Genomic DNA, 19,659 nt, shown 5'->3' with positions numbered 1-19,659 from the left:
TGAAATATTTAGGAGAAAATATAATAGATTCTTAGGAAATTAGGTGAGTTAGAAACAGGAAGCAATTTAAATTTAATATCTGTTGATTTATTTAACCCAAAATTGTGATGGTGCCATTTGGAGGGGATTAAGAGAAATGAAATATTTGTGTTGGGGGTACTACTGGTTTTGTAAGCCTCCTCTAACATGGCAGAAAATATGTAGGTAATTGATAAATTTACAAAAAGCATTATTATGTATATTATGTAGAAATGCTGAATTAAATACCAGGAAAAGGAATTCCAGTACTTGAGGGTAGTTGCTTTGGGGGGAAAAAATATGGGTTTGAGGATGAAAAGAGATGGAAATTAGTAATTTTTTTTTTATTGTGGTATAATATATATAAGGTAATTTCATTTTAACCATTTTTAAGTGTACAGTTTCAGTAACATTAAGTATATTCACTTTCTTGTGCAACTATCACCGCTATCCATCTCTAAAACTATTTTATCATTCCATACTGAAATGTACTCTTTAAACAGTAACTCCCCATTCCCCCTACTCCCAGCCCCTGGAAACCACTGTTCGATTTTCTGTTTCTATATGTTTGACCATTCTAGGTACCTTAGATAAGTGGAGTCATTTAATATTTATCTTTTTGTGACTTACTTCACTTAGTGTAATTTCTTTAAGGTTCACCCATATTGTGGTATGTGTCATTGTATGTATATACCACAATCTGTTTATCCATTCATCTGTTGATGGACACTTGGGTTGCTTCCACCTTTTGACTATTGTAGATAATGTTGGTATGAGCATGGGTCTACCAGTATGTGTTCAAGTCTCTGCTTTGAATTTGTTTAGGTATACACCCAGAAGTGGGATTGCTGGGTCAAATGGTCATTCCACGCTTAATTTTTTGAGGAACTATCGTATTGTTTTCTACTGTGGCTGTATCATTTTACATTCCTACCAGCAATGTACAGATGTTCCAATTTCTCCACATTCTCGTTGCCAACACTGCTATTTTCTGGGCTTTCTGGGTTTTTTTTGTTTGTTTGGTTGTTTCTTTTGGATGATAGCCATCCGAATGGGTGTAAAGTGGTATCTCATTGTGGTTTTGATTTGCATTTCCTTAATGATAAATGATGTTGAGCATCTTTTCATGTGCTTATTGACCATTTTTATATCTTCTTTGGAGATATATCTATTTAAGTCCTTTGCCTGTTTATGAGTTGGATGGTTTGTTTTTTTGTTGTTGAGTTTTATATATCTGGATATTAATCCTTTATTAGATACGTGATTTGCAAATATTTTCTTCCATCCTATGGGTTGCCTTTTTACTATGTTGCTTTTGTCCTTTGATACATAAAAGTTTCAAATTTTGATGCAGTTCAGTGTATCTATTTTTCGTTGCCTGTGTCTTTAGTGTTGCATCCAAGAAATCATTGCTAAATCCAATGTCATGAGCTTTTCCCCTGTCTTTCCTTTTAAGAGTTTTATAGTTTTAGGTCTTTGATCAATTTTAGTTAATTTTTGTATATGATGTAAGATAAAAGTCCAGCTTAATGCTTTGGCAAGTGGATATCCACGTTTCCCAGCACCATTTATTGAAAAGACTCTCCTTTCTCTATTGAATAATTTTGGCACACTAGTCAAAAATCATGTGACAGTATATACAAGGTTTTATTTCTGAGCTCTGTATTCTATTCCATTGGTGTATGTCTGTCTTTATGCCAGTACCATACATTGTAGCTTTGTACAAAGTAAATTTTGAAATCAGGAATTGTGAGTCCTACAACGTTGTTCTTCTATTTCAAGGTTGTTTTGGCGATTTAGGGTCCTGTGAGAATCCATATGAATTTTAGGATGGAATTTTCTATTCATGCAAAAGAAAATAGTTGCTGAGATTTTGATAGGAATTGCATTAATCTATAGATTGCATAGTATGGTATGAAATCTTAACGATATCAAGTCTTCTAATCCAGGAACATGAGATATCTTTCTGTTTATTTAGGTCTTCTTTAATTTTTTTTAACAGTGTTTTGTAGCTTTTTGTGTACAAGTATTTCAACTCCTTGCTTAAGATAATTCCTAGATATTTTATCCTTTTTGATGCTATCGTAAATAGAATTGTTTTCTTAATTTTCCTTTTTGGATTGTTCATTGTTATTGTATAAAAATGCAACTGATTTTTGCATGTTAATTTTGTATGCTGCTACTTTGCTGAATTTGTTTATTCTAACAATTTTTTTTGTGGCATCTTAAAAGTTTTCTATATATAAGATCATGTCATCTGCAAACATAATTTTACTTCTTTCTTTCTAATTTGGATGCCTTTTTTTCTTCTTCTTGCCTAATTACTCTGGCTTGAACATTCAGTACTATGTTTGAATGGAAGTGGCGAAAACAGGCCTCCTGCCTTGTTATTTACTTTAGAGGAAAAACTTTGTCTTTTACCATAGCATATCATATTAGCTGTGGAGTGTTGTTGTTTTTTTTTTAATAGACTTTATTTTTTAGAGCCATATTACATTTGCAGCTATATTGAGCAGAAGGTACAGAGATTTCCCATATACCCCCTGCTATTCATGCATAGCTTCCTCATTATCGATGTCCCCAACCAGAGTGGTACATTTGTTAAAATTGATGAACCTACATTGACACATCTTTATCATGTGAAGTCCATAGTTTACATTAGGGCTTGGTATTGTACAGTCCGTGGGTATGGACAAATTTATCATTATAAATATATATCCACTATTATAGTATCATACAGAGTAGCTTTACTGCCCTAAAAGTGGTCTGTGCTTCGGCTATTCATCCCTCTTTCTCCCCAGCCTCTGGCAACCACTGATGTTTTTACAGTCTCCACTGTAAAGCTTCTGTTTGACTTTTCCAGAATGTATTATAGGTAGAATTATCCAGTATGTAGCATACAGAAACTCTCTTCCTATTCAATATGGCAGTATATGAAAACTCCACAGCACGCTGTGTACAACTACTTTGGGAAGACAGTTGGTGGTTTCTTACAAAACCACACCTACTCCATACAGTCAAGCAATGCACCCCTTTGGCTGTTTACCCGAAGAAGTTGAAGACTAGTGTTCACACAGAAAGACTTAGTGTTCATCCTTTTCATGGATGTCATACTTCTTAAATGTCTGGCTCCCAAAAGAAGAAAAGGGAAAAAAAATAGGCTCTGGATCTCTAAATCCCCTGGAAGCCATTTCAATTGTTGGGAATTGCAACAATGGCAGCCTGCTTCTGTGTCTGCACATCCATAATCGTAATCAGAAGCAGCAGTCAAGGATCAAGACACAGATCTCTGATATTTGGAGGACAAGTCCCACAAGCTCCATCAGGAATACATCCATGGCTGCCTGCTGGGAGGGGATGAGGGGTGGATAGCTGCTACCACACCAAGAGTTGAAATTGAAATTAACTGTGATTTACTGTCCAGGCCTTCTCCTGGAAGCTGCAAGCTTTTGAATAGACTCCAGAGTTCCAAAATAGTTACATCAGACAGATTATGCCAGTACAATTTTTGTCTAGGTGGGGAGATGCATTCCTAGTGCTTCCTATTCTGCCATCTTCACTCAAGTAATTTTTTATTACAAACTTTTTATATCTCTTGGAATATATATGTTTATATATTATTTTGACAAAAATAATTTTAAAAATTTTGCACATTGGAAGCTTATTTAGAACTATCTCATAGGAATTCTTTGAGGAAAGGAAAGACTTAAAAAATACGACAGTGTTTATTCTCACAACTGTCTTTAATGAATTCAGATTTTATATATATATGAAATTATTTGAAATAAGGTATAGAAATGAGAGAGATTTGAATTCAAGATTTTTTAAGTTTTGAGGGTATTACCTCTCTGCTCTTGTCTAAGTTCTTATTCTCAACTTTCCAAGTATCCACAGTTAAATTTTCCCATTTCCCTTTGGAAAGTGCTGTTTTCTTGCTTTTTTCCGCCTTTCCATTGTATCAGACTTATAAGGCAATGAGCCAATTGTGGGCATGAAATCCTTGGGAGGAGAGAGGAGGAAGTGGGAGGGACAGTCATGCTGAATGTTTCCCTAAGTAATATTCAAGTTCTTTGAGAGAACTTACCCTCCCTCCTTTAAAAAAAAAATGCTGTGATGTTTTCTTTTAAATAGATTGTTTATTCTCCTGCCTGTCTCACTGTTGCCCACAGTGCTAGATAAGAAATTACAGTAAAGTTCAAATATTAAAGGGAGCACACAAAAAAGTATGTGTATGATTTCACCAACCCTCATTAAAAAAAAAAGAAAAGAAAACTATAGGAAAATAAAAGAAAGCAGTCAGGGTTCTTGGTTGCACATGACAAAAGGTAACTCTAATTAGCTTAATTAGAAGACAATTTTTTGAAAAATATTAGATAGCTCATAGCTAGAGAACCAGACTTTGAAGATTTTCAGAAGCTAAGAGAAGCAGGGCATAGTCAAGAGGTTATAATAAGAATATCCTATGCTGAGGACATTGCTGCTTGGATATTTGCTGTCCCAGATACTGCCACCATGACTGGATATTGGTGGCTGTGCTCATAAACTTTAAGTTCCTCTGGAGATCTCTCTGAATAATCTCTGACTACTCCGCACCTTGCTCTCACTACCGGGATTCAGTGTTCAGAACACAAGGACATAACTGATCTTAGACGTTGTACATGTGATGCGAGCAAGATGGGGAAGGGTGTATTTGCTTCTCATCTCTTGAAATTCTCCAAAATGGAATGGTTTTGGATGCTCAGCAGCCTAGAGATGGCAAATATCCCCTACAGTTTCTCCTATTTTACACGTCCCACCCTCAGACCCTCTTCCCAAAGATATCTACAATTAAAAGTTTCACATATTCTTTAAAAAATTGTTTTCATCTTATACTCACTTTTTTAAGAATTACAAATGAGAACATACTGCATATTCTTTTTTCATTTAACATACTTAGGAATTTTCCATATTGGTGTGGAGATATAATTGATTATTTTATTGGTTGTCTTTTATTCCATTTTATGATCATACCATAATAAACAGCCTGCCCAGATACATTTTTTAGGGTATTTCCAGTTATTGCTATTGAAAACAGTGCTCTAATGAAAAGCTTCACACATTTATCTTGGTGTCCTTTTGCAAGTACTTAATAATCCTTAAGGTAAATTCTTTGCAGTGGGTCCAGTGGGTCCATGGTTTAAACTAAAAAATGGTATTTTATATTCTCACCAACATGTATGAGTCTTGCCCCTCTCACAGTCTTGGTGAACTGAATATTATGAAACTTAAAACTTTTTACTATTTGCTGTAATTTGATTTTTGATTGCATTTCTTTTTGAGGTTAAACAACTTGGTGATCTTTATTGGTCTTAACAGATTTTTCCTTGGTTTGTTTGTGTATACCACCCTATTATTATTTTTTTTCTTAATGATTTTTATGAACTTTTTGAAAATTAGCAAATTAGTGTTACCGTTTCTTCAGACCATTTTTATAATGCTATGCCACGCTTGCCATTTGAATTTTACAACTACAAGATTCAGATGAAGCAGTGATAAAGAGCTTAGTGGATTATTTCTGTTTGAATTATTTATTGTTAACTGTCTTCTCTACTAATATGTATAATCATGGAATAGCAGAGATTTTTGTTGATAGCTGTTTGTTAAGAAATGTTCTTTAAGAGATAGCCTTGCTTAAATTGCAAATAAAAAATGCTTTTAATCCAGAGAAATATCATGTACCAATCGCTCTTGAGTTATTGAATCAGAGCAATATTCTCTTGGACAGAGAAGATAGAAGTGAAAAGGAGATTTAGGAGTTCCTGCTTTTTTTCTACCTCTAGCATTATACAGCTGTCTAACTCATGGAATTCTACCTTATTTATTGTTCTTTTTTTAGTCTAAACATTGCCCCGCACTCCAAGCCTTTTCTTTTGTCTTTTCCATTTTTATGTTCCTTTATATATGTTACTCTTTTATGTTCATCTATAACTATTTCCCTCCTTTTTTCTGGCGGTATGTATTTATTTGTTTGTTTATTTTTAAAATAACGTTGTGGGTAAATTCTCTGCAGCTATGTTTATTGGTCTTAGATAATTTCTGTTTTTCCTCTTTTGTCTTTTTTAAACTAGAGTCATTTGTAATTGTTTATACAGAATTTTAGTTTTTAAAGCCTCTCTATGGTCTTTCCTTTTAGATATTGAGTTATGAATTCATAGCCTGTTATTTAAATGAAGCTTTTGAAATCCGTTTTACTGATCTGTATCATATCTAACTATGCCAGTATTTCCTTCCTTGTCTGACGTAAATTCTAAAATTATATGAACACTTTCTCCCTGTTTCCTGGCATTTCCACTCAAACTTGTTCCTCATTCTTGGTTAGAAATGTGTCCAAATTGTAGTTCCCTTCTTTATTAGTCTACTGATAAAAGAAAATTAATAAAAAAATATCAAGAATTTGTTAGAAAATTGCATATAGTTGAAAATACCTTTTTCAGTGGATATTTTGACAGTTGTGAAGTCCCCAGTTATTACTGTATCTTTCTTCTGTTTCAATTTTATTCTCTATCCCAAGAATATACCCATTTCTGTTTCCTTTCTAAGAAGCATGTGCATTGTATTCCAGTGGATTTTTTCATAGATACATCTTTTAGACTTATGCTATCCAATATGGTAGCCACTAGCCACATGTAGCTGATTATGATTAAATCTACATTCATTAAAAATAAATTTACTCATTCATTTTCCTTTGCACCAGTCACATTTCAAGTGCTCAGTAGCTACACGTGGCTAGTGTCTACTGTGTTGGACAGCACAGATATAGAACATTTCCATCATTGTGGAAAGTTCTATTGGACTACTATTCTAGACAGTGCCATTTTGCTTTTCATTCAAAAAAGTTCTAATTCCTGAAGATGATGTGTTCCTTCTATTGCTATGTCTGCTATTAATCAAAATAAATTTGAGATTTTTTGAGGTGGGTTGCATTTTATAAATTGATGCTTATAATCATATTACTCTTAAAAACCAATTTTTTAAGGTATAATTTATATGCAACATGTACCTTTTTTAAGTGTACACTTCACTGAGTTTTGACATATATATGCCCATGTAAACATCACCACAATCAAGATTTAGAACATTTCTATTACCATAAAAAGTTTCTTAATGCCCCTTTGCAATCAGTCCCCAGCCCTGGTTCCAGGCAATCTCTAAATTTGTCTTCTCTCACTGTAGATAAGTTTTGCCTGTTCTAGAATTTTATATAAATGTAGTCATATAGTATGTACTGTTTTGTGTCTGGCTTCTTTCTTTTAGCATAATAGTTTTGAAATTCATCCCTGTTGTTGCTTTTATTAGTAATTTGGTTCTTTTTATTGCTGAGTGGTATTCCATTTTATGGATATGATATAATTTATTTATCCATTCCCCTGTGATGGATATTCAGGTTGTTTTCAGTTTGGGTCTATTATGAACAAAGCCGCTATGAGTATTCATGGGCAAGACTTTTGTGGACATATATTTTCATTTCTGTTGGCTACCTATGAGTAGAATTGCTGGGTCATATAGTGTAGATCAATGGAGCAAAATAGAGATTCCAGAAAAACTCACATATACATTAATTGACAAAGGCTTATTAACAAATGAAGCTGGAACAACTGTAAGTCAGTATGAAAAGTAAAATGAACCTTTCTCATCATACAGGCATACCTCATTTTGTTATGCTTCACTTTATTGCACTTCACAAATACTGCATTTTTTTTTTTTTTTTTTTTTTTTACAAATTGAAGGTTTATGGCAGCCCTGAGTTGTCAAGTGATGTTTAGCATTTTTTAGCAATAAGGTATTTTTAAGTTAAGGTAGGTACATTGTTTTTTTTAGACATAATGCTGTTATTGCACACTTAATAGACTATAGTATAGTGCAAACATAACTTTTATATATGCACTGGGATACCAGAAATTTCATGTGATTTGCTTTGTTGCTATATCTGCTTTATTGTAGTCGTCTGGAACCAAACTCAAAATATCTCTGAGGTATGCCTGTACACATAAATTAACTTAAAATGGATTATAGATGGAAACATAAAAGAAAATGTAAAACTATAAAACTTCTAGATAAAAACACCAAAGAAGAAAATCTTTGTGACTTTTTGTTTAGTCAAAGATTTCTTAGTACATACAAAATTAACCATATAAGAAAAAATTGACAAAGTGAACTTCATCAACATTAAATACTTCTGTTTTTTGAAAGACACCATTAGTGAATAAAAAAGCAGCCACAGTCTGGGAGGAATATTTGCAGTGCATATATCTGACAAAGGACTTGAATTCAACACAGTATAAAGATGCTGTTACAAATTCATAAGAGGACAACCCCATAAAGGGCAAAAGATCTGAACAGAAACTTTTTAAAAGAAGATTTATAAATGATCAATAAGCATATGAAAAATTCAAACTCAATCATCAGGAAAATGAAAATTAAAACGCAGTGAGATCCTATTTCATATTTAATGGGGTGGCTAAAACGTAAAGGGCTAATGGGTTGGCAAGGATGTAGATCAACTGGAACTCTTATCCATGTAAAAGCACAAGATGATACAACTTCTTCAGAGAAATGTTTGGTGGTTTCTTATTCATAATATTTTTAATAGTCTTCTGAATTTTTTTCAGTGGGTTATAGATTACTTACTACACTGTTTATTTCTTTTCCTTCTAATTTTATACCTCTTTAGATAGAATAGATTTTCTTTAGTTCTGGGGATTACTACCTTTCACCTGAATATAATATAAAGCTCTTATTTTTGCTCTTCTATTTAACTTGAGATAATGTAGGAGAAAGTACTACTGTGCAGGCAAGAGTGAAAAGTACATTTTCCACAAGATACTTTCCTTGTGTCCGATATATGACTGATTTTAATTCTGACAACCTGAAGATGACTAGAAGGAAATAGTCAAGGGCTAGAATATTTGCAGTTTGTCTGTGTTAATGGGATTAAGGCAGATATAATTTATGTGTTAAAAAGAAAAACAACAATCCAATTTCATGTTTTAGTAGTAGCAGTAGTAATTGTAGGTATGTTAGGGTTCTAAGGGCAAATGTTGATTCAACATGGATACAGCAGATGAATTAAAAATGGTTACGAAATAGTGACTCACCTACAGAAAAATGTAGCAAATAAGTAATTATTTTTCTTTTTAGCCTATTTCTGAATTAGTAAGAGCTATCTAGTGTTCTTAGGCTATTTTCTGAATGGGATACCTTGAAAGGGGGTTTGCTGATGGGTTTTTCTCAAGCTGCTAGGAGCAATTGTTATTATGATTGTGGTTGTTCCTACTTGGAGTTTTGTTACCAATGTATCCACAGTAGTGCTGTCACATTGCAGGTGTTCAATAAATATTTGTTGGATGAATTTTTATCAGTTCCCAGCTCTAATAATATAGACCTTAATATCAGTAAGTACTGGCACCAAGCAGAAATATACCAGTTCACCTTTAAAAAACAGAATGACTCTCAGGCCTTACAGTAAGACTTCAGTTTAATGCAGTGGAGTTTATTTAGTTTGTCAACATAAAGCCTTTCGGTGAAAAGAAGGATTGGTTAGCTATTGAAACATGGAAAAAGCACTGCCAAGAGAAAGGAAGCCTTAGCCAATGAACTTTAGATATTTTTGGCAAAACCATTCCTTTTGTGGAGATGGAAACATCAGAATATCTTAGTCTATTAAAAATTGCTTCATTTAACTAACTTCTCTTGTTTGATTCCACATTTATTCAGCAACATTCTGATTTCAGTTCTCAGGTCTGCTTATGGTGAGATATGGTCATAAAGATATGAATAATTTAGTTCTTATGGCAGTTGGATTTTTCAATAAATTAGTATATTGCCATTATGATCATTGTGATATTTATACATCAGTCATATGATATGGGTTTTAATTTGTCCCTGGGGAGGGGGGGAATAACCCACTCAATATACTAACAGGATCAAGTCTAACCCTGAAAGGTAGAGGGTTAGACTCTGGACCACCAGTAACTTCAAAGTAATAACTGAGTTTCTTATGCCTTCTAAGAGTCAGTATAAAGCTTATCTTGCAACCTAGATTTTTTCTCCTCTACTACAATGAGTTCAGTAGCATGGTGTTAATGTATAGAGCATCTAGATTGAGTTTTGCATTTGATTTATGTAATCTTGTCTTCTTCAGAGTTGAACATTGCATAGTATATTAATTTGTAGAGTGTGACAACTTGTGTAGCAAGTATATGTAAACATTTATATGTACTATATTTCATGAAGAAATATGAAGGTCAGTTTTGAACTTGCTTTGTAATCACTGACTTTTTTTTTTTTTTTTGGCTGAGTTGGGTCTTTGTTGCTGCGTGCAGGCTTTCTCTAGTTGCAGCGAGTGGGAGCTGCTCTTCATTGTGGTGTGCAAGCTTCTCATTGCAGTGGCTTATCTTGTTGTGGAGCATGGGCTCTAGGTGTGCAGGCTTCAGTAGCTGTGGCTCGCAGGCTCAGTAGTAGTGGCTCGTGGGCTCTAGAGCGCAGGCTCAGTAGTTGTGGTGCACGGGCTTAGTTTCTCCACGGCATGTGGGTTCTTCCTGGACCAGGGATCGAACCTGTGTCCCCTGCACTGGCAGGTGGATTCTTAACAATGAGCCACCAAGGAAATCCCCAATCACCAACTTGCTTAATTGGAGTGTTTAGTCCATTTATATTTAATATAATGAGTAATATGTTTTATTTAAGACCAACATCTTTCTATTTGTGTTTAGTTGTTCATTCATTCCTGTTTCATTCTCATTCTCTCCATTCCTCTTTTTCTGTCCTCTTTGGGGTTAATAGAATATTTTCAGGTATTCAATTTAAATTCTTCTATTGACTTTTTATTTGTATGTATAAATATATATATATTTAGAGTTTATTCTAGGTATTATAGAACACATTCTTAGCTTATTACAGTTCCCATTAAAATATAAGAGCCCTACAACAGTAAAATTCTGCTTGCCTCAATTTTTTGGTATGATTTTATATCTATGTGTGTAATAAACCCCAGAATACAGTGTTATTTTATTTGTTTTAAACAGTCAGTTGTCTTTCAGTGGAATCAAGAGAAGAAAAAGATGTCCTTTTATATTTATTCCTATATTTACTATTTCTGATGCTTTTTGTTTCTTTCTGTAGACTCACTTTTCATCTGGAATTAGTTCCCTTCAGCCTGTGGGCAAGTCTGCTGGCGACAGATCCTCTCAGCTTATGTTGATTGTTTTTGAAGGGCATTTTGCTGGATATAGACTTCTGGGATGGCTTTTTTTTTTTTTTTTTGCTTTTCAGCACTTCATTAGATCTGATGAGAAGTCAGCCATTATTCAGACTGGTATTCTCCTATACATAATGTGTCTTTTTCTTTGACTCCTTTTGTTTTTTTCCGTTTGTCTTTGGTTTTCAGTGGTTTTGATCATGATATGCATAGTGTGGTTCTTTTTATATTTGTCTTACTTGAAGTTTATTGAGCTTCTAGTATCTCTAAGTTAATGTTTTACACCATGGGTGGGGAATTTCCGGCTGTGATGTCTTTAAAATTTTTTTCAATTTCTTTCTTCTGTTCTTCAGGTTAGATAATTACTACTAATCTTTGGTCAAATTCGTATCTTTATTTTCCAGCTAATATTTATGCATAACAAACCACCTCTAAACATAAATAGCATAGACCATTTATTTATTTTATACTCACAGATTAAGTGAGTCAGGAATTCAGACAAGGCATGGTGGAGGTGGCTTGTTTCTGCTCCACAGTGTCTGGGGCCTTAGTTGGGAAGACTCAGTGACTGGAGATGAGTTGGCACGTTGGGGGCTGAATCATCTGAAGGTGTTTTCACTCACATGTCTGGTAAATGCAGTCCTTATCTGGGTCTTTAGTTGGGCTGTTGGCCGGAACCCCTGTACTTGGCCTTTTCATGTAGGCTAGTTTGGGCTTCCTCACAGCATGGCAGCTTGTTAAGAATGAAGTGCATGGGTAAAAGTGCATGGCATTTTTATGACCTAGCCTTAGAAATAGCTTTATGTCACTTCTGCCCATACTGTGTTGGTTGAGGCAGTCACAAAGGTGTGCCCAAGTTCAAGGGGGAGGGACCATAGACCCCATCACTTGATAGGAACAGTGTTAAGGTTATGTTGTATGAAGAGCATGTGGGATGGGAGATGTAGTCATTCTTAGAAAATACAATCTGCCACATCTTTCTTCTGCAGTTCGCAGTCTTCCATTAAGACCATGCAAGTAGATTTTTTTCTTTTCAGATACTGTACTTTTGAGACCCAGAATTTCTGTCTTTTATAGTCTCTGTGTCTTTGCTGAGATTTGTCTTTTCATTTGCTATAATCATTTTCCTTTACATTCCCATATATATTTATAATAGCTGCTTCAAAGTCCGTGTCTGCTAATTCTAACATCTGGTTTGTCTTGGTGTTGGTTTCCACTGACTGCTTTTTTTCCCTTGGTCATAGGTCATGTTTTCCTGCTTTGCATGTCTAATAAGTTTTAATTGTATGATGAATGTTGTGGGTGATATGTTGTAGGGAGTCTGAATGTTAATTTAAGGGTGCTGAGTTTCATTTTGTCAGGCATTTAAATTAATGGTTAATCTTCTTGTATTATCAGGTTTGGTTTGCTTTGTTAAGGCAGGCCGATTTTAGTTTTGTCTTTTGTTCAGGGCATGATCCTTACTCCTAACGTGTGGCCTTTCTGGGTTCTCAGCTGAATACGTGAGTTCCTCAGTGAGGTCTCTCCACTCTGGCTGGACCAGAACTCCTTCTCCTAGAGCTGTGCTATCTCTGGTGTCATCTCCATTATGCTTCCAGATTCTGCACATATGCAGCCCAACCCATGGCCAAGGCCCTGAGGTGAATTTCCATACACACTTCGAAGTCCCTCTGTCTGTTCATCCTCCTTTTTCTGCTACCCTCTTCCACAAACTCTAGCTGCTTTACCACCCAACTCCAATCTCTGCCTGTATACCTCAGTGAAACCTTTGTTCCATTTGTGCTACTTCCTTCTGCTGTGTCAGAAAAGAGTCTCCAACCTGAAAACAAGGCAGCCACGGGGTAACCTCATGTTTCTTTTTCCCTAGGGATCATAAGCCCATGCTACCTTTTGTTTAGTGCCTCATACATTTTGCCCAGTTTTACAGTTATTTACAAGAGGAAAACTCCTGTACCAGATACTCTTTAATGGTCAAAAGTATATACATGCTCCTGTAAGAAAAATTTTAAGAGATGGCCCCTTTATATTGAATGCCAGTATAAAAAAAGATTTTTAGAACAAAGTTATTTAAGGCCTATTCATAATAGAACTTTAATCTGGTTACAATAACTTTGCTACTGTATAATAATTTATAATGTTCAAATTTTGCTTTTTACTGAATTTTACCCATATATTTGTATTGATGTTCTCTAGAAATGGCAAATAAAGTGAAAATTTTTATTTTATTCTCTCTCCCTCACTAATGGCAGATATTCTTTCCCAGTCTCCAACCTGTTTTAATAGCCTTAACATTACCCCTCAACAAGCCACTACCAGTTTGACACCTATTTACCATCTCTAATGTATTTCCATTTTACTAGGTCAATCAGTATTATTTTGTGGGATGTTTAATTTAATGAAAGGTTACCCTAATAGATACTTTTCTTTTCTAGAAGTGAAGTGATTTTATTTTTAAATGTGTGTTATAAGGCATCAAATGAGGCTGTTTATTTAGGAAGCCTTTAGTACTTCCTGAATGGAATGTAGAAAAATAAAGGATTGGGAAGCAGAAATTCTTAGCAGTTGTGCCCATAATAAATAATACTTGAAAGTTAAAAGAGGATAAAAGTTGGCTTTGAACATACATTTTAGACACCTAGCTAAAGTAACATATGAAGTGTCCTGATGAAATTGAAGAATAGGCTTTCCATGGCTGGAGCCTCTAGGAGGGATTTAAAGAGATAACACGTTACCAGCATTTTAATGAATTGTTTCTGTTTTGTTGACATTATTTCTCACTGATGTTAGATTTGTGATTTTGGCATACAGTGTGTGCCAATAATTTCTTTTTTTTAACATCCTCAGGACAGGCTCAGTATGAATGAAAATATAATTAAGAAAAACCTCATGAGTCTTTATAAATAGGAATTGCATGAATCATTAAAACTAATTATTTCTCAAGGAGGACTGTTATCACATTGAAAAAAGCTTTGATCCTTGTTTTTTCTACTTTAAAAATAGTATATGAAAATATTAATTTTATGTAAACTCTAAAAAATACTGTTTAAAAGAACCTAGACTTTTAATGAAGCTCACTTTTTGGAGGTAAAACATAGTGTGATATAATTTCATCAGTTCTTACTTTTTTGGGAAAATACATTAGGACAGAAAACTTTTTTCTTTTGAAAGTAGTATGTGCTTATGTTTTAACAACAAAATTGTAGAAGTAAATTGTTGAAAGTAAATCATGAAAGCCTCCATCTTTCCCTGAAAACCCAGGATAGCCACTGTGATCATTTTGGTATGTGTTCTGTCAGTCCTTTAGACTCCAGTTGAAGTGTACGAAGGGCTGCCACATGTGAATAGTATTCCTTGGAGATGGGCAATGGGATGTGTACATACCTATTAATATAGTATTGGTTTATGTATTTAGATTCAAAACATAGTTACCAGACTCAGAATGAACTAAAAATGAACTGTTAATTCTCCAAAATACCTTTTTCCCCGCCTCTGCTCACATTTACATTGTAGGCTTTCCGTAAGAAAATTGTATTTTGTAGATCATTTTTTACTTATTCATTTTCTCTCAGAAGAAACCTATGGTGGAAGATATGGCAGGTAGCAATGAGTTGTTGTTTATTAAATTTTATGATCACTGTCCTTCAAATCATTTGTCTATGTTTTGGTTATTCTAATTACCCATAATATTTACCTAAATTTCCAACCAAATTAAAATAGAAACTGAGAAAAGTCTAAAAGTATGTATAAAGCTTCTAGAACAAAACATAGAGAATATCTTTATGAATTCTTTATGTGTAGGGAAAGATTTCTCAGAGAGGATGCAAAGTTCTAAACAAAAGAAAAATTTGATATATTGGATTTTATCAAAATTTAAATTTGTTTATTTTCAAAGCACAATATTAAGGAAATGAAAAGGCAAGTCATACACAAGGAGCAAATAACTGACAAAGGACTTATACCCAGAATATATAAAAGACTCCTGTAAATCAGTAATAAAAAAGACAAATAATCCATTTGGGGGAAGAAATGAGCCAGTGACTAAAACAGACATTTCAAAGAAGAAAGTGTAAAAATGGCTAATAAACAAATGAAGGACTAGAATTTTAAAAAGCTGACAACACCAAATATTGATGAGACTGTGGAGCAACTGGAACTCTTAAAATGTTGGTAGGACTGTAGAATGGTATAGCTGCTTTTGAAAACTGTTCAGTAGTTTCTTATAGAGTTAAATATGCACGCACCCTATCTCCTCTGTGACCCAGGAGTTCTACTCCTAGCTGTTATTTACTCAAGGAAATGAAAGCATATGTCCCCCAAAAGACTTGCACGAGAATGTTTATGCACTTTATTCATAATAACCCCAAACTGTAAACATCCCAGATATCCATCAAAGGAGAATGGATAAACAAATGGTGTTATGTTCATGCAGTGGAATAATAGAATAAAAAGAATGAACTATCCATACATGTAACAACATGGGTAAATTCGAAAAACATTAAGTGAAGGAAATCAGTTTAAAAAGAATGCATATTACATGATTACAATTACATGAAATTAAAGAACAAGGCCAAACTAATATATGGTAATAGTAGTAGCTACCTGAGAGCTTGGTGGGGCTTGACTGAAAACGGGCATGAGGGAATTTTCTGGGGTGGTAGAAGTGTTCTATATTTTGATTAGAGTGGTTGTTACAAAACTTATAGAATTGTACACCTAAGATCTGTCTATTTCACTGTATGTAAATTTTTACCTCAATTTAAAGAAAAGTCCAAAAGTAAAAATTGAGAAAAAGGTACAGGAATATAGAAGATAAAGAGGGTAGAACAGACAGGAGTGAAAGGGTCTGTAACAAACCACTTTTTCCTGTAATATATTTATAGCTCAGTAGAAGTCTGTAGCAGAATCAGTGCGTCCTGGGTTGGTTGAAGTAGTGGGTTAAAGCAAAGAATTATAAAAAGTTACACATACCTTAAATATTTACTTTAAAAAAGTTGTACACATGAAATACTAAAATCAAATAGTTCTATAGGGTTTATTAACAACCACTGCCACAAAAAAAAAAAAGGTAGTTATTTTCCTTTGTTTCCAAACTATGCCCTGTGGCAAGAGTTCTTAATCTTAGGCCATGCACCTTTTTGACAGTTTGGGGAAGCTTATGAACCCTTTCTTAAAATGATTTTAAATCCATAAAATAAAATTCATAGGATTATAAATGTGCCTATTATATTAGTTTTGGTTATAATTGTTATAAAATATTTTAAAACATTTATATAATAATAGTTATTAACACATTTAAATCAAATCTGTTGGCAGGTCTAATGACTGTTAATTTTTGCAGTGTTGATTGTAAATAATATTTTGATATCTTCATCAACTGTAGTATGACATATCAGTTAGTGATAAAGTTATAAGTACTTCTTGTATTACTGTGTAACATAATTTTTCACATTCAAGTTTATGGACTCTTTTTTTCTTTCCCTCTTAACCCAACCACATATTTTCATTCTCCCATTCTTCCAGTAGTATATTGTAATTTTGGTTATATCAGTATTGGGTTTTTATGTCATTATGACTAGATAAATGTCATTCATAGTTAAGCAATACAGTATATTATAACTGGTTTTTCCTACACATTTTGTTTTCCCTGGATTTACAATTCTCCCTCTCTCCATCCCTTCTTCCCTCCTTTTTTCTCTCTCTCTTTCTCTCTCTCTCTCGGTTAGTTTCTACATTCTTAACTTTAATTCATCCCTAAACTTACTCCTGGTTGTATAAATCTCTATATATGTTTGAGCACATTTTTTTTATATCAATTTCATCTTCTCCAGGAACCTTCCGGTCTGCCCTAATCTGGATTAGTCGTTCTCTAGGCTTGCTGTATGACTGTCTAATCGAGATGTCCCTTCACTATTCATTCTGGGGATTCTCCTTTTTCTTCTCATGCGTTGGATTCTTCAGTTTCTGGAACTTGTCATCTTCTTTCACGGTTTCCCACCCTTGTTTTGGTGGAACACATCTTGTAGTAACTTCCTGAGAGAGATAATGTGGAAAGCAAAATTATTTGAGACTTTGCTTATTTTAAAATGCCTTTATTATATATGTATTCACACTTGTTTTATACTCTATCTTGGTATGGAATTCTAGGCTGGGAATAATTTTAAGTCAGAAGGTTTTGCCCAGTTGTTTTCTAGCTGCTGGTATTGCCATTAAAAAGGATGATGTTATTCGGATTCCAGATTCATTTTATGAAACATGTTTCCTCTCATGCAGCTAGGATCTTATGTTTATGTCTTCAGCATTCAGAAATTTCAGTGAGATATGTATGCCTTTATTTGGGTCTGTTTTAATATTGCTGAATACTCATTATACCCTTTCAGTTTGGAAATTCATGGCCTTCAGTTTTGGGTATTTTTCTTGAATTATATCTTGGATTTCTTCTCCTGTGTTTTCTGTTTTTTTCTCTGGGATGCCTATTCATATGTTGAATCTCCTAGACTTTAGATCTTCTAAAATCTTCTCTTCTGTTTTCCATTTGTTCTTCTATTTATTCTATTTCCTCAGCCTTATACTTTTCTAACCCCTCTATTACCTACCTTACAGGATTAAACAAATTTGTATGCATAAAGTATTTAAAATAGTGCCTGGCATATAGTAAGTGTTGGCTGTAATTGTAGTTGTTTAGTTTCTTAACTAATTGTTGAGGGGAGAGGTCTTTGGTCTTTTGATGTATTATTTTGACGTATTAGCTGTATGACCTTGGGCAAGTCCTGTAATTTCTCTGATACCTACCTCTCAGATGTTTGTGAGCATCAAATGAGAATATGTATGTGAAAATATTTAATAAACTTTGTACAGAGCTAATAGTTATTACTTGCATCTTTCAAATATCAAAAGTTTTTAGTTTGAAAGAAAATGATGGCTGAATTTCCAGGATTATCTTTAAGATTTCTTGATTGCATGTGACTATTTCTCACAAAACTGTATAAGCTAGGTAAACTTGAGCTAAATGCTAATGCTGCTTTTTAAAGAAGTTATTTCTTAATACTCAATCTCATTATGTTAGGCTGAAGAGAGATTATGAAAATATTCATTTTATGAAGAGCTATGGCTTTACTTCAGATTGTATAAATCTGTGTAATGTAATAATTAAGAAAGACCTGATTACTAGTTTAAATCCATGGATAGACAATTTATTGGAGTTTATTTATTTTTCTTAAATGATATTTGAGATTAGGAAAAATAGAATCTGTCTTTTGGTTTTTCTCAATAGTAGTAATGTAATTTCAAATGTTAGCTCATTTTTGTTAATGGTGGCTTTTTGTTTGTTTGTTTTGTTTTAAGGTTTTTGGATTCAAAGCATAAAAACCATTACAAGATATACAATCTGTAAGTATGTTTTCTTGTTTGTATGCTTGCAAATATCTTCTAAAATAACTATTGAGTGAAAGTTATTTCCTTGTTAGAATGAGGTAAAGATATATTTTGACAGAATTGTATTCCTAAAACAATTAGTTCAAGAAGTCTGATTGAGAGCATTGTTAGGTCATTTAGAAAGTGTAATGATGAGGTAAAACAATGTTGGCACAGATTCATGTTACTTGATCTGCTTTAAATGACTTGGCATCTAGCCCATCTTTGGGCCCATAACCATGTGGTAACTTGAAGTATAATTCACACACAGCTTCTGCTAAAGCATTAATGCCATCTTCCATGGAGGGATGCTTCTAGAGTAGACATAATTTTATTCTGTGTCTCTAGATCAATTGATTGAAAAAGCTATTAGCATATTCTCTAACTGTATATAAAATAAATAAGTTAACTAAAATTGTTGAATTGGGTGGTTTCTCTTGTCGGGGGCAGGGATGTAAGGATTGCCTCTTGATTCAGCTAGCTGACCTTATCTTTAACCTTTCATTTTTTCTTTTGACTTTGTGAGTAGAGGTGTAAAATAGAAGAAGAAGGAAAGAAAAGTGTGAAGAAAATATCTTATCATTTTTGCTCTTGACCATTTTTTCCTTCCCAAAATATTGACCATTTTCTAATTAAAAAAACAAATTGTGCATAAAATGTGTTATGTTTCTACCTGGCTTTTATTTTTCCTATGTGATATGTATAAATTATGCAATGGAAAAAATTTTAATCTAAAGTTATGTATGCTAATTTACTGTTATAATTTCTGTAGAGTTTATTTATCAGATGTAAGAACAAGGATTTTTTCTGCGTTCAGTGGGCTTTCAGATATTCACCAAAAAAATGAAAGATTCTCTGTGCCTTATTGGCTTGTGGGATGTTGCTTTTTTATCTTTAATTTAGTGATCTTTGTACTCTGATAAGACTTCAGAAGACCTGAGAGTGAAGTAGACACTAGTATTCTATCTCTTAGTGAGTTGTCACTGATTTCCTCA

General features: G+C 33.7%; 1 protein-coding gene across 1 annotated transcript in view; it reads left to right on the top strand.

Moving 5' to 3' along the window:
- PTEN (phosphatase and tensin homolog) overlaps nucleotides 1-19,659 on the top strand; it is a gene marked incomplete at its 5' end in the record, with an annotated part of 89,774 nt that overhangs the window by 32,534 nt on the left and 37,581 nt on the right. The window contains one exon of the mRNA XM_079900575.1: nucleotides 18,596-18,640. Coding sequence (XP_079756701.1) covers nucleotides 18,596-18,640 — 45 coding nt within the window. The remainder of the gene's footprint in view (nucleotides 1-18,595; nucleotides 18,641-19,659) is intronic.

Source organism: Stenella coeruleoalba (assembly GCF_951394435.1).
Source record: "Stenella coeruleoalba genome assembly, chromosome: 16".
Classification (NCBI taxonomy): Eukaryota; Metazoa; Chordata; class Mammalia; order Artiodactyla; family Delphinidae; genus Stenella; species Stenella coeruleoalba.
This window is presented reverse-complemented; position numbering and strand designations above follow the sequence as displayed.